The following is a 22,837-nucleotide window of genomic DNA, read 5'->3' as shown; positions in this document are numbered from 1 at the left end:
CGAGGGTGTAGCAGCTCCGGGTGAAGCAGCTCCGGGCCAGGAGGTTGGGGCCTCCAGCTTCTCCACTCCCTGGAGATGAGGGAGGCAGGCGCTGACGGTGGACCACGCACATGACAGGAGCCAAGACAGCAGCTACACAGGCCGCGGGCAGAGGAGGAGGGGGTGAGCCTGGAGTGACGAACCAAGCGGCTTCTGGGAGGGGAGCCCTAAGAGACAGGAGGGACCCCCTAAATCCAGCTGTCAGTGGGGGCAGCTCAGCGGGGGTGTGGTGGGTGGAATGAATGGCCCAGGCCCTTCACTGGCCAGGCCCGGGACCCCCCCCCTGTTGGCAGCCCTGGCTGCTTGGCTCCTCCCTCCTGGAAAACTCGATCTTCTATGTTTAGAGCGGAAATGTTGCACAAAGTATAATTTTTTTAAAATGTTATGTGCTGGAAACCTGCGGCGGTTACTGTCATTACCTCCATAACTTCCCATCATTCTCTGTTCTGTGTAAGCAATAAGCAGCTCTATGACTGTCACATGTCACTGTATCACTAGTGAGACGCCTGGTAGAAGACACGTCATGCAGTGATGATGACACAGGTCCCGTCACGTGTAGTACTGTATAGCAATGGGAGACACTGGGGGAGGATATTCCTTTAATTACATAATAGAAATGCAGCCTATACGCGGCTTCTGGTTTCCACATAAGGGAAGCCTGACAGTCTCCTAGATATGAAAGCTCATATTGTTCTCCTGATATCTCTGACTGTGACTGTGAATGCATCAATCTGTACTATCGTATATCAGGCTCAGCATCAGTCCCTGGTATCTCTGCCCCTTCTAGAGGGATGCACGCTACCAATTGCTGCTTATATATTTAGAAATGTTCCTTCGGCGTGGTTCACTAGCATCAAGCAATTGTTTTATAAATATATATATATATATATATATATAGTCTGTAGAGCGGCAGCACTCGCAAAAAAAGGGACACCAGGCATATATCAAAGCCAACGTTCACTCTGCACCTTGATAAAGGGGCCACACGGCTCTGAAAGGTTGGCTTTGATATATGCCTGGTGTCCCTTTTTTTGCGAATACAAACTTATCGGCGTCCTCCCTTAAAATGCTTGGGAACGCCTGCATTTTCCCGGACACTAAAAAAAGAGAGATATATATGCTCTACCACCTAGATGGAAGAGAATATAGAGAGGCGCTATGGAGATGAGTATCTATTGCTGAGCTGCTCACACCTGGGGGTGGTCAGACCCCTGTAAATGCTAGAACCAGCTCTCCAATTTATTGGTACCAATTGGACTTTCAAAAAAAGGGACACCACCACCTGCTGAAATCTTGGAGCCCTCCATTCCGTGAGACGTGTACCATCTTTCCTCACGACGGGAGTGGTAACATCAGGCAACCAGTCAGGTATATGGACACCCGCCAATCCAGAATCATTTGATTGTATAAAACTAAGGGAGCGTTACTAGGAACAAGTGAGACTTTACGTATCATTTAACTCCACATTCAGGTCCTTCTCCATAGGGGTGAGTATTGCCAAATTTTATTGTTTTATTGTTTTTTTATTGCATGCAAACTATACACTATATATTATGTTGTGATTTTTTATACTGTACTTATGTACTGATTTATTACAATTGTTTACTAAATGTAACACCCAACTGGTCAAAACATATATTATTCTTTTAAAATTCAAGCGTTCCACCACCCAAATTTCTATTTTCCCGGACACTCCTTGCATTTTCCCTGCCATGGCTGCGATTTTCTTAGCACTCCCGCTCCCAGGCTGGTCACCACCCCCCAGACGCCTACTTCCTGCATATCACCTTGTGAACGGCCAGCAAAGGAAAAAAGTAGCAGGATTTCTTTGCTAGCTCGCATCACCCATTGCGGCCCATACACACGCGCATTTCATCGATAATCGGCCGCTGTGCAAATTCGATCTGGTCTGAATCAGGCCCATTGTACAGTGGGGAAGTGGCTACAATTCAGCACAAATCTCGTCATTGGCCACCAAATGGGAGGCAGCCCAATTTCCTGAGTTTTGGGCAAGTATGAGTTCCCTTCTTGCTTTATTCTCAAAACAGACTCAGGGCCTAACTGGGCTGCCGAATTCACTCCCCCGTCTGATGTTTGGGGTTTGCACGAATATGCGCACGTGCAAACCCCCAGGGTGAACACCTTTTCACACTCAGGAGACAGACACAGGGGATCGCCCAATGTCTCATGGGCCTGCCCACAAAAATGGTGGGTGTGCCCATGGAAATGCTGGATGTACCCCACCCCGAATCCGCCCCGTCCAGACTGACTTTTATTATCAAAGGGAGCAGACGTTTGCCAGGGCAGTGGGTGGCAGTGACTTTCAAGTCGTGCATGCTGGGAAGGAAATGGGTGGGCAGCTGGCATCCGGTGCTGCACCCGTGTCATGGCCTCATTAGCATGGTTACACCCAGCGTTCTCATGGGAACGCTGGGCTTTCCCAAATGCTAATGCGACGGCATGCCGCCCCACGCCCCTCTCCAAACAGTCTGTTCACAGCGCCACCATTTGTCCCTAATTCCCAGAGATGTCTTAGGGAACAATTATTATTTATTAACAGTTTCTTATAGCGCACACATATTCCGCAGCGCTGTACAGAGACTATTATTACCAGTTATTATATAGCGCACACACATTCCGCAGCGCTGTACAGAGAATATTATTACCAGTTATTATATAGCGCACACACATTCCGCAGCGCTGTACAGAGAATATTATTACCAGTTATTTATATAGCGCACACAGATTCCGCAGCGCTGTACAGAGAATATTATTACCAGTTATTTATATAGCGCACACAGATTCCGCAGCGCTGTACAGAGAATATTATTACCAGTTATTTATATAGCGCACACATATTCCGCAGCGTTGTACAGAGACTATTATTACCAGTTATTATATAGCGCACACATATTCCGCAGCGCTGTACCGAGAATATTATTACCAGTTATTATATAGCGCACACACATTCCGCAGCGCTGTACAGAGAATATTATTACCAGTTATTATATAGCGCACACATATTCCGCAGCGCTGTACAGAGAATATTATTACCAGTTATTTATATAGCGCACACAGATTCCGCAGCGCTGTACAGAGAATATTATTACCAGTTATTTATATAGCGCACACAGATTCCGCAGCGCTGTACAGAGAATATTATTACCAGTTATTTATATAGCGCACACATATTCCGCAGCGCTGTACAGAGAATATTATTACCAGTTATTTATATAGCGCACACATATTCCGCAGCGCTGTACAGAGAATATTATTACCAGTTATTTATATAGCGCACACATATTCCGCAGCGCTGTACAGAGAATATTATTACCAGTTATTATATAGCGCACACATATTCCACAGCGCTGTACAGAGAATATTATTACCAGTTATTTATATAGCGCACACATATTCCGCAGCGCTGTACAGAGAATATTATTACCAGTTATTTATATAGCGCACACATATTCCGCAGCGCTGTACAGAGAATATTATTACCAGTTATTTATATAGCGCACACATATTCCGCAGCGCTGTACAGAGAATATTATTACCAGTTATTATATAGCGCACACATATTCCACAGCGCTGTACAGAGAATATTATTACCAGTTATTTATATAGCGCACACATATTCCGCAGTGCTGTACAGAGAGTATAGTTGAACATTTACATCAGTCCCTGCCCCAGTGGAGCTTACACTCTATATTCCCTACCACATGTACACGCACACACAGACATTCTAGGGATAATTTTGTTGGAAGCCAATTAACCAATCTGTACATTTTTGGATTGTGGGAGGAAACCGGAGTACCCAGAGTAAACCCACGGAAGCACGGGGAGAATATACAAACTCCGCACAGTTAGAGCCATGGTGGGGATCGAACCCATGACCTCAGCACTGTGAGGCAGTAATGCTAACCATTACACCATCCGTACTGCCCCGTGTACATATAACACATGGTGGGGATAGAACCCATGACCTCAGTGCTGTGAGGCAGTAATGCTAACCATTACACCATCCGTACTGCCCCGTATATATAACACATGGTGGGAATAGAACCCATGACCTTAGTGCTGTGAGACGGTAATGCTAACCATTACACCATCTGTACTGCCCTGTATATATAACACATGGTGGGAATAGAACCCATGACCTCAGTGCTGCGAGGTAGTAAGGCTAACCATTACACCATCCGTGCTGCCCCGTATATATAACACATGGTGGGGATAGAACCCATGACCTCAGCGCTGTGAGGCAGTAATGATAACCACTACACCATCCGTACTGTCCCGTTTATATAACACATGGTGGGGATAGAACCCATGACCTCAGCGCTGTGAGGCAGTAATGATAACCACTACACCATCCGTACTGTCCCGTTTATATAACACATGGTGGGAATAGAACCCATGACCTTAGTGCTGTGAGACGGTAATGCTAACCATTACACCATCTGTACTGCCCTGTATATATAACACATGGTGGGAATAGAACCCATGACCTCAGTGCTGCGAGGTAGTAAGGCTAACCATTACACCATCCATGCTGCCCCGTATATATAACACATGGTGGGGATAGAACCCATGACCTCAGTGCTGTGAGGCAGTAATGCTAACCATTACACCATCCGTACTGCCCTGTATATATAACACATGGTGGGAATAGAACCCATGACCTCAGTGCTGTGAGGCAGTAATGCTAACCACTACACCATCCGTACTGCCCTGTATATATAACACATGGTGGGAATAGAACCCATAACCTCAGTGATGTGAGACAGTAATGCTAACCATTACACCATCTGTACTGCCCTGTATATATAACACATGGTGGGGATAGAACCCATGACCTCAGCGCTGTCAGGCAGTAATACTAACCATTACACCATCCGTACTGTCCCGTATATATAACACATGGTGGGAATAGAACCCATGACCTCCGTGCTGTGAGACAGTAATGCTAACCATTACACCATCCGTGCTGCCCCGTATATATAACACATGGTGGGGATAGAACCCATGACCTCAGCGCTGTGAGGCAGTAATGATAGCCACTACACCATCCGTACTGCCCCGTATATATAACACATGGTGGGGATAGAACCCATGACCTCAGTGCTGTGAGCCAGTAATGTAACTATTACGCCATCCGTACTGCCCCGTATATATAACACATGGTGGGAATAGAACCCATGACCTCAGTGCTGTGAGGCAGTAATGCTAACCACTACACCTTCCGTACTGCCCTGTATATACTGTATATAACACATGGTGGGAATAGAACCCATGAACTCAGTGCTGCGAGGCAGTAATGGTAACCATTACACCATCCGTACTGCCCCGTATATATAACACATGGTGGGGATAGAACCCATGACCTCAGTGCTGTGAGGCAGTAATGTAACTATTACGCCATCCCTACTGCCCCGTATATATAACACATGGTGGGAATAGAACCCATGACCTCAGTGCTGCGAGGCAGTAATGCTAACCATTACACCATCCGTGCTGCCCCGTATATATATAACACATGGTGGGGATAGAACCCATGAACTCAGTGCTGCGAGGCAGTAATGGTAACCATTACACCATCCGTACTGCCCCGTATATATAACACATGGTGGGGATAGAACCCATGACCTCAGTGCTGTGAGGCAGTAATGGTAACCATTACACCATCCGTACTGCCCCGTATATATAACACATGGTGGGAATAGAACCCATGACCGCCGTGCTGTGAGACAGTAATGCTAACCATTACACCATCCGTGCTGCCCCGTATATATAACACATGGTGGGGATAGAACCCATGACCTCAGCGCTGTGAGGCAGTAATGATAACCACTACACCATCCGTACTGTTCCGTTTATATAACACATGGTGGGGATAGAACCCATGACCTCAGCGCTGTGAGGCAGTAATGATAACCACTACACCATCCGTACTGTCCCGTTTATATAACACATGGTGGGAATAGAACCCATGACCTTAGTGCTGTGAGACGGTAATGCTAACCATTACACCATCTGTGCTTCCCCGTATATATAACACATGATGGGGATAGAACCCATGACCTCAGCGCTGTGAGGCAGTAATGATATAACCACTACACCATCCGTACTGCCCCGTATATATAACACATGGTGGGGATAGAACCCATGACCTCAGTGCTGTGAGGTAGTAATGTAACCATTACACCATCCGTACTGCCCCGTATATATAACACATGTTGGGGATAGAACCCATGACCTCAGCGCTGTGAGGCGGTAATGCTAACCATTACACCATCCGTACTGCCCCATATATATAACACATGGTGGGGATAGAACCCATGACCTCAGTGCTGTGAGCCAGTAATGTAACCATTACACCATCCGTACTGCCCCGTATATATAACACATGGTGGGGATAGAACCCATGACCTCAGTGCTGTGAGCCAGTAATGTAACCATTACACCATCCGTACTGCTCATTTGCAGTACCTAGTTGTGTACCACAGCTTGCACGTATGGGATGCCTATTTCTGCCATGGTGATATCAGCAATGACATGTCAGGAATTAATGACTCACTTGTACTAATCACTACACAATTCCAAATGCTACAGTTTAAGTTTGTGAGTAATGAGGTGAAAATACCCTCTGAGGACTCACTGCTCAACATAACACGTTCTTTTATCAAGGATTACAACTTTAAATAGCCAATTCCATGAAGAACAGTTAAAAGAAAGAACCAATTTATTCACAGCAAGATCTGAAAATTATGTATGCAAATGTATGTAAATGACCCACAACGAATGCATGCAAATGAAAATTATGCATGCAAAGATATGCAACATAGATATGCACAAATATACCTAATTAACCTATTTAACTCATGCTGAGTGGATCAGGAAGTGTTCCATATGCAGAAATATGTTGTTAGAGACATTTGCATATGCATGTATGCAAATGCATTTACATATATAAAAAGTGGCATCATTTCATATAGATGGATTTAGACTACAGGTTCTTGGCTGTACCTTACTATGGGATATATTTTGTTTTGGAAGTAAAAAAAAAAAAAAAACGAAGTAACTCATACTGTAGCTGCCTACTCTCCCAAATCATGACGCAGAGTCCCGTTTGAAGTTTTTATCTCCTGCTGTCCTGCATAGTAAATATAATCTCCCGGATTATTTACTGCAAGTGGTCAGATGTCTTTTGGAGAAGATAGTAGTATCTGTTCTTTTCAGTGGGTGTGGACTAGCCCCTGGCAGAAGAATAGAGAAAGGCTGGTCTGAGTAACTGCTCTGATGGGCAGAGGGTGTGGAACCCCTCGTGCCTGGGAGCGGGGAAATGTCTGGCTGAGTACCTTCACCTCTGCCAGAAGGTGGGACAGTTCTAATGCCGTAATTCCACTGGTAGGAGGAGGGGAGAAACACTGGGCCTAGTAGGTGGCTCTTGATTGAGTTTGTAGCCTCTCAAGGATGAGACAGTGAAAGGCTCAGTTTAGTATCCATTCCCAAGGAGCGGAGAAACACTGCGACTGAGTAGATTGCTCCCATTCCAGAGGTTCGTAGCCTCTGATGGGGAGACAGCAAAAAGTCCAGCTTAGTACCTTAACCTTGAGATGTAAGGAACACTGAGACTGAGTAGATTGCTCTTCCGAGGGGGCCTCAACCCCTAAGGGAGTCACTCAAAAAGCCCATTGGAGTACCCATTCCCATGCCAGCGGCTGGAAAGTGCCCTAGGTGGGAGCAGAGAAACACTTGGTCGGACGCTGACTGGCTGGCTGCCTGGAGCCCGAGGCTGCACTTTGCCCCCGGGGAAACTCGGGGTGCCGGAACATGCACTGGTGATCCCAAGATCACTATGCACAAGTATAGCACTTGCACTGCTCACTCTCCCTTTAGGTTAGCACTTCACGTCCTTACCCCGGGCTTTCTGGCTGGGGTCTCTCTATTATTTATTTCTCTTCCCTCTCACGTTTGTCACTTTTCACATTTTCCATTTTCTGTAGTGTGTCACGTTCGGTACGGATGACCCACCATCCTAACCCTTCCAGGGGTTGAGGAAAGAGGGTCTTTCTAAGCTTCGGCGAAGAGGACCCACCGATCCCTTTGTTCCCCTCTTCGGCCTTATGGCTGAGAGGGGTTAGGGGAGTAATGGGGCCCTTCTCCTTTGGGAGAGGGTCCATAAGTAAGTACGGCCCCTATGCACGATTAAGGTCACTGCACTGGGTGTTGGGAGCACACTTTTGGCTCTCTGAGTTTTTTCAAACTCATCTGTTCTTATCAGTGGGTATCTGTCCTCCGGTTCCCGCAGGTTATAACTCCAGGACCCTGTGCCCACTATGATCCCTTCTGTCACCATTTGAGCCCTAGTTATGCCAGTGTCCTGTAGGTGGCTCTCCTGATGGGGTTTGTAGCCCCTGAAGGATGAGACAGCGAAAAGCCAGTTTCCAGGTAGCAGGGAAACGCTAGGACTGAGTAGATTGCGCCCATTCTAGAGGTTCGTAGCCTCTGATGGGGAGACAGAAAAAAGCCCAGCTTAGTACCTTAACCTTGGGATGCGAGAAACACTGACAATTAGTAGATTACTCTTCCTAAGCGGCCTCAACCCTCAAGGGAGTCAATGGAAAAGCCCAGTGTAGTATCCAGTCCCATGCCCATGAGGATGACCCATTTGCCCTTAACCTTTGAGGGGTTGAGAGAAGAGGGTCTTTCCTAGCTTTGGCAAGGAGGACCCACAGATCCCTTTTTCCCCCTCAGTAGGCCTTTTGGCTCTGAGGGTTTAGGGGAAGTAACAGGGCCCTTCTCCTTTGGAGATAGTCCACATGTCCTACACCCCTAGTACATTTGATTCAGTAACTGGGTGATGAAGCTATGCACCTCCAGTGTTGCAAGTAAGGTGGTACGGGGTGGTACAGAGTACCTGTAAGAAATATGTTGCAGGTACGCAGTACCACTTACCCCTGATCCACTGTCATTTCTATTTTTATTTTAAGTTTAAATATAATGCATCCACAGCCCGCCCACCAAGCGTTATGAGTGGTGATGTATGCAGCTATCGGCTACTGTTGATTTAGCCTGTCACACCAACAGGCATCAGCAGCTACAACAGCATGAAGAGCAGGCTCCACAATTGTAAGCACAAGCTGCCCGTCACTCCCCCAAGCAAGAGCCAACCCACCCCCTGACATTCCCTGTTTCTCATTCCTTGTCTCCTGATGCCAAGCCACTATTGTCATTTAGTCACTCCTCTAGCTTTGTGTGACCACGCCCCCTCATGACACATGGTCACGCCCATTTTTGGTGGAGGCTATTAGTACCACCAAGAAAAAAATTCTACTTGCACCACTGTGCACCTCGGGCTTCAAGAAAGAAAAAAAAGAGAGTATATATGGGTGCGTTTTTTTCAAACTGAAATCTAAATAGCAGTGTAAAAATAAAGCGGTCTAACATCTGTGGGCTACATGTAAAAGCAGCCAGTATTTATCCTGCACAGAAAAACATAAATTAATTTTCTCCCCTTGCATTGTGACATGGTATGCTCCAGATACAAATGTTCTTTCTTTTTTTTATTTGCTTTATTTCCTAATTAGAATCAGAGCCAATATGTATAATATTGTCATATGCATTATGAAAGTTTAAAGTATCACATCTGTCAGAGCCCTCAAGAGTGTTCCTGGAACCAACTTTGGTTGTTTCTTATGGGCCCCAAGACAGCATCTGTAAAAACTGGCGATGCATCTTTGACCTAGATGGCCTCCTCCCAGACTTTTGGAGCAGCTGTGGTAAAAGTTGATGTTAGGCACAGCTTAGGAGGGTATAGAAAGCTATTGGTCTGCTATTCCCCTCCCACAGTCTGTCTGTGATGGCCCCATCATTCTAAAGATCTATACACACTAGATGATGTGTTCAGTGAAAGATATTGTTGAACAATTAATTTGACTTGAACTTTCCAGTGTCGTAAACGGTATTGTGCCTACACACTGAACGATATAATGAATGACGAACGATCTAGCTAGAGTATAGTAATAAGCAGCTTTCTGTGAATGACATAGCCAAAATTGAGCTGCATGGACAGATGACAGAAACCTTTCTTACAACAGTGGGAGCATGCATCGTTCATTGTTCATTGCATGCACATTGGCCGAAATTTTGCCCAGTGTGTACGCACCTTTATATTACTTTTGGGGCTGGCCTTGACAGAAGTCTGCTTTGGTAGGTTATTTCATAAAAATTGTTATTCCCTACAAAAGATTGCAGGACACTGACACATTGGTCAGTGCCAGGGGACAATCTACTCTTTGTATGTGCCGGGGGGGGGGGGGGGGGGAATCATACATAATTATTCAATTAATGCAGAAATGTATTCATGAATGCATGTAATCAGTGTCATAGCAATAGCCCCCACAGGCCCCGCTGTGGTTTGGAGGCATTGGGTGGTTTGTGGGCACTGGGCGGGTCAACAATGCCCCCATTAAAAATGTCCATCTCAAAATGGCAGCCGCCTCATGGTAGACAGTTATAATGTTTGCTAGAGGAGTGTGATGGCCATTTTGCAGTTGACATTTTTAATATCATAGACGCAACAGACCCAGGCGTGGCAAGAGGCCGGGGAATCCCCTGGCAAATGAGAAGGTACCATATGGGGGTGAGGGGAGCACCTGATACTTTTTCTGGTAGAGGGGAGCATTATTTACAGTTACGCCCATTCATGGAATATAAGTGAGTTTTGTGGTGGCCATATATATTTCAGGGGCTACTAAACCAGTATGCTGGCTACCAATGTCAAAAGTGAATCCTTTATTCAATGTAGGGGCAAATAGACCAAGCTGTTAAAGGTCGACGGATGTAAAGTTCATATTTACATTTCACAAAGACATGACGTTCCTGCCATACAACTTTGGAATTCATCTTTATTTTGACATTCTGACATTAACTTTCCTTGTCCAACCTTCATAAGGTCAATGAAAGCTTATTTCTTATTGGCTGCTATGTGTTATGGGTAATTTTCCCTTATTTAGTAAATAACTCACTGTGATTTACTAAATCATTATCAAGTATTTAGGTCGATATGCTCAGTTCCTGTAAGTCTAAACAATAACCTGGCCACAACCCAGGTAAAACAGTAACACCAGAATACATTCTTATTTGCCAAAATATTTTGGAGTCCATTCATCAAAGATTAATTATTAATCGTCTTCCCCGGGAACAATTCATTATTATATGACCCTGGGTTCTCTTTTAAATTTTTCCGAAACACAACCAGGAACCTGAACTGTTAATATGATGTTGAAATACATTGAATGAAAGGGAGTGTCAAACCAACTTAATAAAACCAAACATATCCTCTAAATTATAAGATTAATAGCAAATTATTATCATTTTACTTTTCTTCTGACTCTTGGTGAAAACAAAATAAGCATACATTAAATTGTTTCTAACCTATCTACTGATGTGCAGGGGGAAATGTTCTGAAATAATAGCCTATGCAAATGGCATTATGTAATTAAACTACCAAAAAATACACTGACAAATGCTGTAAATATTGGTTTTTGAACCATAAAACATTAACACAAATAATAATAATTTTTGCAATTTAACATATTAGCAATTACAGAATATTAAAAAAAAAAATATCAAACAAAATTGTGGAGACATTTTAGTATTGCAAATCTTGTAGGTTCTAGGTTCTAGCAAACAGGACCCTCTTACAAATTGATGTTTATTTTGATGTTGTTAGTGGTTATGTGTTGCAAAATATCTTAGTGCTGTATATGTACAGGATTAATCTATATTTTGAGAGGTAAGCACTATAACATTTACATTATTAAAATATTATAATTATAATTAAAAAAAAATATAATAATGATTATTATTATCATTTTTATTAACAGCATTATTATCTCTAGTATCAATTAGGCATAACTTCTTTTACATATATATATATATATATATATATATATATATATATATATATATATATATATATATATATATATATATATATACTGTGCACAGATTTTTTTATTTTAGAACTTCCACTGTGTTATACCATTCATAACCAAATCCCAATCCCTTTAATTTTTTTTATTTTTAAGGAACCTATGAACATATAGTATTAGAATATTTTGCAAATAATACGTAGAAATATGTTTTTTGTCAAGTTATAAAAATAATCCATAAATGCAAATCCTAATTAATTATCCCTGAATAAATTTGTATGAATTCCCTGCGTATAATTTTTCCATTTAATAAAATCGGAATTTGAAAAAAATGCTGTCTCATTGGAATCAAATTATCAAATGACCGTTAGGAGTTCCCAAATTATCAAATGACCCTTAGGAGTTCCCAAATTATCAAATGACCCTTAGGAGTGTTCCGTATGCAATGTATAGTTCAAGCCAAAATTGTGAATGGTTAATATTTACAAATATGCTTGAAAATATCTTTATATTTTAATTATACATGACAAACAAAAAAAGATACAGTATATATATATATATATATATATATAGATATATATATACTGTATATATATATATATATTATCCGACATACACAGCTACACGACAGTAGCTGTATTTAAAGAATTAAATCCTATTCTAAGTAACACATTTTCCATTGTAGGATATTTTTCTTCTTGATTCTCTGTATTATTACATTTCAAAGCAGTGAATCCTTTTTGAAGGAGTTATACTGACAGGGTCCTTTGAACAGACTCCTGCTCAGTGCTATGCAGTATTCAAAGGTATCTGAATCTGGATTTATTTATTTTTTAAGTTATTCCTTTCTGATTTTGTTTCCTGTCATATATATATATATATATATATATATATATATATATATATATATATATATATATTCCAATTAGATATTTATTTATTTGTAGTTTCTTGTATAGCGCAGCATATTCAGTTGATAGATATATATATATATATATTTTTTTTAATCTGCAAAACTATATAATAAAAAATCATTTACAGGCAAGTAATATAATAAGAGAGCTAATAGCTGATTTTTCTCCTATATATTTGTAAAGATTTTTTATTTTTTTTGCAGTTGAAATAAAATTCTGTCATTTATTTTTTTGTACAGCGTGGCGGTTTAATTTTGTTCTCCAATGTACATATATGAGACAAAAAGAACCCCAGTATTTTTGGTTTCCAGAAGAAAAGACTAGACAGAAATCTGTGGCATTTTCTGCCCTTTAATTCTCTTCTGAGAAAAGCCGAGCTGAAAAACGCAGGGCGAGACGTCCATCTCATAACTCCCAGAATGCTTTGTGAATGACATGAAAAACACAAGGCTTGATGATCCTTCCCTCTCGACCTGTATCCAGATGGCTACCCTGGTATCGATCCGCTGGTAATATATAACATGATGAATGTAGAGGGCTATTTCTGTCACCTTGGATATAAAAACCACCAGTGTTTGCTGATTGAATCCCCTGCCATTATTTCCACTGCAGAAGCTGAGATTTTTTTTTTCCCCTTTTTTAAAATGTATCCTTCTGATGTGTTTCCATACCAAGGTTATGTTCACCGCTGACCATTTTGGCGGGCGTATAATTGGAAGCTAGAACGCAAGCAACATACGATACAAAAAAAAAAAAACATAGCTAAGGGGCTTTTGTTGTGGGAAAGATAAATTAATTAAATAAAAAACATAAAAACATGGGAACAAATGATAAAATCAAGTAACATGGAGGCGAAGCGCAAGCGGGCGATGGATGGAGTACTGGGCTATTTTTATAATATTCTGGGAGCTTAACCCTTTGCTGTGCAGAATGTCATAATGCAGTACGGGGACAGCACAAGGCAAGGGATAAAGCCTTTTGTTGTACAATAGTAGGTTGTTTAATGTACCTAGAGGCAATGATTTATTAATAACTAAGGGCTAATTATAATATATATATAGCCGCAGGCTCTTGATACTATTACAGTGGCACATAAGGTAAAGATGTAGAGGTAATACTGTGTGTGGTAATTAAAGGGATCAAAATGATTATATATATATATATATATATACATATATATACATGCAGCATATATATAAGCATATATATAATAGAAATGCGCATCTATATATATATATATATATATATATATATATATATATATATATATATATATACATATATATCATCCAATCTCAGAGGCACTCGGATAAAAGAATAAACTTCAGGCGGATATTATAACATGGCTGTATTATAAGGCTTTACAGCCTGTGAAGTTTATTCTTTTATCCGAGTGCCACTGAGATTGGATGATATGCAAAGTATACAGACAGTGCACTGGGATTGATTATTTATTGGAAGTGGAGTGCCGGCAAAGGTGGACAGTATATACATATATATATATCTATATGTACGCACTCTTACAGAGCGCACGCACACACACACATGCAGCACATATATATATATATATATATAAATGTAGAAATGCGCATATATATATATATACACACACACACACACACACTCTTACAGCACACACACGCACATACATATATACTGTATATACTGTATATATATTAGTGCTGGGCACGTTAACGCGTTAATAACGCGCCAGCACATTAACGGCGATTACATTTATTAACGCCGTTAGCGTGGGGGGGGGGGGCGCGGCGGGATGGGGGTGCTGCCGTGGCAGGGATTGGGAGACGGGGGCTGCCGGGCACGGGGAAACGGACCGGTCTTCACCGCAAGGTTGCATAATCTCTGTCCACATGCTGACGGAGACCCTGCGCCCCTCCAAATATGGCCGCCGCTGTGAAGGAGACAGACGCTAGAGGTGCTCCTTTACCTCTAGCGTCTGTCAGGGATGTGCAGAGTGACCAGCGCTACCCGGAAGTGCAGATTCCGGGAGCGCTGTGGACCCTGCAACCCCTGGCAACGAGCAAGAAAACACCCCCTCCCCCTGGAAGGAAGCAAAAAACCCACCACCCCCTGGCATTGGGCAAATAACCCACCACCCCCCTGGCAACGAGCAAGGAACCCCCACCCCTGGCAACGAGCAAGGAACCCACCAACCCCCTGGAAGGAAGCAAGCAAACCAACACCCCACTGGCATGGAGCAAGGAACCCACCACCCCCCTGGAAGGAAGCAAGCAACCCACCACACCCCTGGCATGGAGCAAGGAACCCACCACCCCCCTGGCAACGAGCAAGGAACCCACCTTCCCCCTGGCATGGAGCAAGCAACCCACCACCCCCCTGGCATGGAGCAAGTAACCCCCCCCCCCTCCCCCGGCATGGAGCACAAAACCCTGGCAACAAGCATGAAACCCACTATAGCAACAAGCATGCAATCTCCGTTGGCAACAAGCATGCAATCTCCCTTGGCAACAAGCATGTAATCCCGCCTGGCAACGAGCATGGAACCCCTGGCAACGAGATTTTAGGTAAGCGGCACTTATGTGCCTATCAGTGTGATTAATCGCAGTTAATCGCAAAATATTTCATGCGATTAATCGCGTTTAAAAAATGTTATCGTTGCCCACCACTAATATATATATATATATATATATATATATATATATATATATATATATATATATATATATATATACGCATATTTATACATACAAGTCAGATAACAGAGCAGAACTGAATAAAAAATGTTTTTAGAAATATATCTAAAAATATGATAAATTATTTTATCTCAGATATACTGTATATTATGTATATTATGTATATATGATTTTCTATATATGCATTATATATATATATATATATATATAATTTTCCTCAAACGCACCAGCATATATGCATATATTCAATGCTATATACTGTACCTTTTATCGCTTTAGCTCTCTCACAATGGAGTAAATTGTTAGTTGTCGGTCTGTTTATTATAGTGTGAAAACTTGGCTTTATTGAAGTGATTATCAGGATGGTTGTTGCTGCTTTTACCTGTTAAGCAGAAATGTTTCCATGGTAACTGCTAATGCAAAGAGAGGAGGGAAAAATCACTGTTGACCACAAGACGTTGGCTTTAATATATCATTCTGGAGGATTAAGCTCTCCGCAGTGCACATTTTATGAGCCTTCTTACATGCCATTCCCAACCTGGAAAATAAATATTTGGCTGCATGGTTTGGTAGTATTGAGCCTGACTCAGGTGTGGTTGGAGTTGCTATCACTGCGCTGTATGGTGTTGCAGCAGGAGGCATCTAGAACAAGCAAACACCTTCTGCTGCAGTAGTGACCCGACTTGCGTCCTAGCATCGCATCACTCACTCGCCATTGGGTGTCATGTCCTTCTGCTGCACAGGAGGTGTTTGTCCTCGCTGAACTTGCCTCAAGACACCTTAATTACAGTGTGACAGGTGTTCTGCCCCAAACAGAGACCATTGCAGCCCCCCTAGACAGCTGCACGCTGTCAATCACTGACAGTCAGCTGACGCTCTTCATCCTGTGCCGCAGGACCCACTCTGCACGTGCGTAGAGCTGAAAATGGATACTTTGCAACGATGGGCTCCAGACCGTCTGGACCTGAATTAGCCTCAGTGTGTTAGGTAGCTCACAATTTAAAGCAGGGTGCGGCGGATAACTTTATGACTGTTGCAGTCCAAGGGAAAAGTTTTGCCAAACGTTGGGGTCATAATGAATTGTATGTATCTAAGTAGTGTATGTCCCCCAATTTTGGGACATGAATAAAGAGACACTACAACAATTTTTTAATTTCTAGTGTATTCAAAAGAGAGAGTAGGAATAAATTTGTTAAAATATGTTTAGAAACAGATCCATTAAAAACACCTAGTAGTAACAAAACTTATATCACTTTGGAGCAATAATTAAGATATACCATGTAAAATACATCAATATCTATTTTACCTAGTGTTTTAATAACGTCATGCAGATCCTGTAATGGTAACGATCTACCGGCTCCCCCAGCGGTACAAGATTTCTGTAATGGTAACGATCTATCGGCTCCCCCTATGGTACAAGGTTTCTGTAATGGTAACGATCTATCGGCTCCCCCTACGGTACAAGGTTTCTGTAATGGTAATGATCTACCGGTTCATTTCTGTAATGGTAACTATCTACCGGTTCATTTCTGTAATGGTAACGATCTACCGCTCCCCCTGCGGTACAATGTTTCTGTAATGGTAACGATCTACCGGTTCATTTCTGTAATGGTAACTATCTACCGGTTCATTTCTGTAATGGTAACGATCTACCGCTCCCCCTGCGGTACAATGTTTCTGTAATGGTAAAGCTCTACCATCTCCCCCTGCGGTACAATGTTTCTGTAATAGTAACAATCTACTGGCTCATTTCTGTAATGGTAACGATCTACCGCTCCCCCTGCGGTACAATGTTTCTGTAATGGTAACGATCTACCGGTTCATTTCTGTAATGGTAACTATCTACCGGTTCATTTCTGTAATGGTAACGATCTACCGCTCCCCCTGCGGTACAATGTTTCTGTAATGGTAAAGCTCTACCATCTCCCCCTGCGGTACAATGCTTCTGTAATAGTAACAATCTACTTGCTCATTTCTGTAATCGTAACGATCTATCGGCTCCCCCTGCGGTACAACGTTTCTGTAATGGTAATGATCTACCGGCTCATTTCTGTAATGGTAACGATCTACCGAATCCCCCTGCGGTACTACATTTCTGTAATGGTAATGATCTACTGGCTCATTTCTGTAATGGTAACGATCTACCGAATCCCCCTGCGGTACTACATTTCTGTAATGGTAATGATCTACCGGCTCATTTCTGTAATGGTAATGATCTACCGGCTCTCCCTGCAGTACAAGGTTCTCACTGTTACATCTTTATTCACAGCTTATCCATGGTCTCTAGTGCCTACACTGAGAGCATATTTATGGAGCCGATTCACCTCTCATCTGCGGTGGCAGCCAAGAAGATCATAAGCGAAGGTAAGAGGTAACTTTTTGTACCCAAGAAAACATAACAAAAAGAGCACATATATCACATATGCAGAGTAAAGACACAGGTACTGATTCTGATGGTACAGGGGCGAATTGACTGATTTTTGTATGTATCCTGTTCTGTTGGACGGGACCTGGCCGGATCTGTCTATCTGTGAAATGGGCACTTCAGGGCGGGATCTGGGTAGCTGCGGCGCAATTGCAATGAACTGTTTTATCTTGTGGAGTTGTTATGGCAGTGCCAATGGCAGGTGTGTAGCTAGACGTATGGGGCCCCATAGCAAACTTACTACCGGACGCATAGGTGTGTAGGTAGGGTCCCGATGTTTAGTTATGCATACGGAGTAAGTGCTAATACTAATGATGATTTTTGTAGCTTTGAACAGACAGTGGTCGTTATACCAACGTGGTTAGAGTTAGTTGGCACAACAGCACTTATAGTGTATGTCAATGCATCAGGAGATGATTAGATACATAAAGATTCCAGGAAATCTCTGTCCTCTGACACAGATCCTGACCTCTTCCTCCCCACAATGGTGGCAACACGCCTTGGTTTTGGGATAGGAAGCCTTCGCCTCCCTTAAATGGTATCAGACCTTAATCACCTATGGTCTGTCTGAAGCGGGTCTGCCTGCTCTGTTGCAGACCCGTAATGCACATGCCCAGTATGGTTTTGGGGTATGGGCAAAGTACCATATGTAGCATGTGCCGCTATAGGGGTGGAATCTGAAGCAAGCCCAGTGAGCGGTGTGGCTTCCCGCTTGAAGCCATGCAGATCCTCACCTTATAGGAGATGGACACTAGAAGAAGTCTCAATCAATTAACTTACAAACAGTTGTTTAGTGATCTACTTATTACGGGATAGAAGACTGACTCAAGCCATAGGCTGATTATAGAAGGGTGATTATAGAAAATGGGTCAGAATTCAAAGTGGGAAGATATCAATTACATAACTGCAGTCTGGACTTAGCCTGGACTTAACCTGGATGAAAATGGAAGGAAACCAACTACCAACTGAAGTGAAACATCTTCAAACTACATCAATATGTGGACTCACTTTTCTCTCCTATTCTCTCTCTCTCTCTCTCTCTCTCGTGTCCTGAACAAGCCACTTCCCTATATAATGCTTCCCTTACTTCTGCTCTTGATTCTGTCGCTCCCCCAACCACTACTCACCCTCGCAAACTAACACCTCAACCCTGGCATACCAAATTCACCTGATACCTGCAAAAATGTTCACATACTGCTAAGCAACAATGGAGGAAATAACACTCAAAGGCAGACTTTCTGAATTTCAAACTTACTGTATGCCTTCATCCTTCAGTGCTTCCCTTTTTCTTGCCAAACAGTCATACTTCAAGAACCTCATCTCCTCCCAGTCTAAAAACCCCCTTTCCTCTTTGCCTTCCTCTGCCCACCTCCTCCTCCCCTCCTCACTCTCTGCTCTTGACTTTGCCACTTACTTCACATCCAAAATTGACTCCATACATCAGGATATTACATCCCACCAGACTGTGATTTCGATAAAGCTTATGACGCGGTGTCTCATAAAAGGTTATTAATAAAATGAAGTCATATAGGGTTAGGAGATAAAATTTGTATTTGGATTAAAAACTGGTTGCACAATGGGGACAGAGAGTGGTGGTAAATGGCAAACATTCCAGCTGGGGTAAGGTCCAAAGTGGAGTTCCACGAGGTTCAATATTGGGACCCACCTTGTTTAATAAATTAATTAATGATATAAGAAGTGTCATAGTGAGTAAAATTGCAATATTTGCGGAACACATGAAATTGAGTAAGGAAATTAACTCAGGAGAGGATGTGGATACACTACAAATTGACTTAATTAAACTGGAAATGTGGGCAGAAACGTGGAAAATTTAGTTTAATGTTGATAAATGTAAAGTAATTCATTATGGGTACAAATAAACAAGCTACTTATAGGCTAAATGGAGTTATTATAGGGAATTCTGCTGTAGAGAAGGACTTTGGGGCCATCATAGTTGAAAAATTGGGTAATAGTGCACACTGCTCAATAATCTATAATCAAAATTCTGGGAGGCATCTCCGGCGGCTTCAGGGGTGGCATCTCCGGCGGCTTCAGGGCAGCATCTCCGGTGGCTTCAGGGGGGCATCTCTGGCGGATTCAGGGTGGCATCCATGGCGGCATCAGGTAGGCATCTCTTGTAGCTTCTAATCGCTCAGAAGGCCTTGCTCATCCGCCAGTGCTACACATGTGTGAGATGAGCAGGACCTTCTGAGCAACTGCAGTGAAATTATCTGACCAAGCCACTCTGAATCGCAGGCAGATACACACTTGCGGGGCTGCGCTTTTCAATTGCTGTGTGGTCTTCACACGCACAGCGATATACACCCATTTTCTACACACACACATTTTCTGAGCGATTTATTGAAATCGCTCAGAAAATGGCTGAATACCACTGTGTGTGTTTAGGGCCCATAAGACTAAGCTGAGCATCTTTCCACCCTCCTGTACAACCTCACCTCCAACACTATCACTATCTATTGACGGAACAATGATCTCCTCTAGCCACCAAGTACGCTGCTTTGGCGTTACTCTTGAGTCCTCTCTCTCCTTTACACCACACTTTCAGCATCTCTCACAGTCCTGTCGCGTCCACCTCAAAAATATTTCCAGGATCAAACCCTTATTCACTCACTGGTCATCTCCAGATCGGACTACTGTAATCTCCTCCTTTCTGGCCTCAATGTCAAGCACCTCTCTCCACTTCAATCTATCCTTAATGCTGCTGCCTGGCTCATTTTATTCTCCAAATGTACTATGTCCACCTCCCCTCTCTGACAAACCCTACACTGGCTCCCCTTTCCCTTCCGAATATAATTGAAGCTCCTCACACACACACACACACACACACACACACACACACACACACACACACACACACTTACAAAGACATCACCCATTTTACTCCAACCTGACCTTATCTCTCTTTATATTTCCACCTGCCCTCTTCGCTCCATCAATAAACCCCACATCTCCTGCCAACTGGTTACTTCCTCCCATTACTGCCTCCAAGATTTTGGCCATTGTACTCTTTATCTCTGGAAGTCTCTACCCCTCCCTATCAGACTCTCCACCTCCCTGCAAAACTCTAAATGGGCTCTCAAGATCCACTTCTTCATTAAACCCAACCATCTCTCATCCTAACCTACTGTTTATGCTTAGTTTTTCCCCTTCTGTGTCATCCCAGTCTGAATGTAAGCTCTAACGAGCAGGGCCCTCTCTCCTCATGTGCTTTTCTCCGAATATATCTCTGCCACCCTGATAATTGTCCAATGATCAACTGTCTTTATTTACCATGTATTTGTCTTAATTTGCATTGTACTGTAATTCATTATTTTCCTGTTCTTCGCTCATATATGTATTGTCAGGTCCTGCAGAACCCTAGAGGCACCATATAAATAAACTATAATAATAATAATAATAATAACAACAACATTAGCATAAGGTAGTAAATCAGGATTCTGCGTCAGCATGCAAACACAGACATTCTGCGTGTGGCTCAAAAACAGCCTCAACAGATGTTAAGCCGCTGCCTTGAATTCTAAACTAGAAACTCCATTTTTAAGAATTAAAAAAAAAATACTCTACAGTAGTTAAGACCAAGCGTAATGCACCATTATAAAAATAACAACCCCCTCCCTTCCCCAATTCCTTCCCCAATCCAACCAGGGAAACAGCTGCTGATTTAACCTCAGAGGGGGGAAATTCCTTCCTGACCCCATACATGGCAATTAGATTAATTTTCTAGGTGACTCAACCCAACTGTGTAATTTGTTACTTGTAACCACTGATACCATTCAATGTGAGACAGGCATCCCATCCATTCTTATATCCGCCCAAGTTCTTTCTTTGGTCTCAGGATGACCATGACAATCCAATGAGCCACTGTTGCCTTTGAAGCGCCCGGCCATTCTTCCATCCCTTTGGCAGAATAAATAGTCGTATTTGTTTTAGCAGCCTGTTCAGTCCTGTCAATATAGATTTGCGACAGCAGAGCAGACCCCGAGGATGCGCCCGCAGCCTCCTCTTCAGAGGATGGGGACTGATTCCCAATCCCCGTCCTATGAAGATGTCACTTTAGGGAGGATCTCTGAGACTGACTTAAAAAACAAAACAGGCACAAAATATTCCACGTAGTTGGATTGTGAGGATCTATTGCATGCTAGGAAAATATCCCAATGTTTCCAGTAAGGGGACGTAGTCAAATGGTCAACAATAACCATGCTGACATTTGCAATGTGAAAACCACAATGACGACTGTTTATGATGTAGACAGGCAACATGTCAACGTTTTTAGAATGTCGACAGTCGATATTCTGACAGAATCTGAAAGAATGTCAGGAGGGGGCATTTAGGGTTACACTGTGGGAAAGGGTATAATGGGTGAAATGTGCGCAGTGCACATGGCCCCTGAGTCCCACCGTACATACTGCACCCATTTTTTAATACTTACCCTCCGGAGTCCCAGAATCACTTGAAAAATGGACACCACACAATTTTTTCGGGGGTCTGCGCATGTGCAATAGAGTCTAAACGCTCTAGTGCTCAAACTCTATTGTGCTGAGTGGCACGTGCTGCAGAGGGCATAGCGGGACCTGAATGAAGGGGGCGGTACATGGGCCTTCTCCTCTCTTAAAGTGCCCCTGGAGGCTGTGGGAGGGTAGTGCTAGGGTTAGGTTATGGGATGGGAGGGTTATGCTGTGAGTGGGTTAGGATGTGAGTGGAGCTGGTTAGGGATAGGCTGTGGGAGGGCAGTGGTAGGGTTAGGCTATGGGATGGGAGGGTTATGCTGTGAGTGGGTTAGGATGTAAGTGGAGCTGGTTAGGGTTGGGCTGGGAGGGGAGTGCT

The 22,837-nt window shown here is 43.0% G+C and overlaps 1 protein-coding gene across 2 annotated transcripts in view; it reads left to right on the top strand.

Annotated features, from left to right (window-relative positions):
- STYXL2 (serine/threonine/tyrosine interacting like 2) overlaps positions 1 to 22,837 on the top strand; it is a 55,963-nt gene that overhangs the window by 12,532 nt on the left and 20,594 nt on the right. Inside the window, exons 1-2 of one of the 2 annotated variants that reach the window (XM_083171598.1) lie at positions 13,189 to 13,401; positions 17,837 to 17,931. In XM_083171598.1, coding sequence (XP_083027724.1) covers positions 13,328 to 13,401; positions 17,837 to 17,931 — 169 coding nt within the window. In that variant the 5' untranslated portion in view covers positions 13,189 to 13,327. Of the gene's footprint in view, positions 1 to 13,188; positions 13,402 to 17,836; positions 17,932 to 22,837 lie in introns of those variants that run through there. The other variant, XM_083171597.1, reaches the window with a different exon arrangement.

Source organism: Crinia signifera, chromosome 2, assembly GCF_055691185.1.
Source record: "Crinia signifera chromosome 2, ASM5569118v1, whole genome shotgun sequence".
Classification (NCBI taxonomy): Eukaryota; Metazoa; Chordata; class Amphibia; order Anura; family Myobatrachidae; genus Crinia; species Crinia signifera.
The sequence above is the reverse complement of the archived record's forward strand: the minus strand, read 5'-3'. Positions and strand labels throughout refer to the sequence as shown.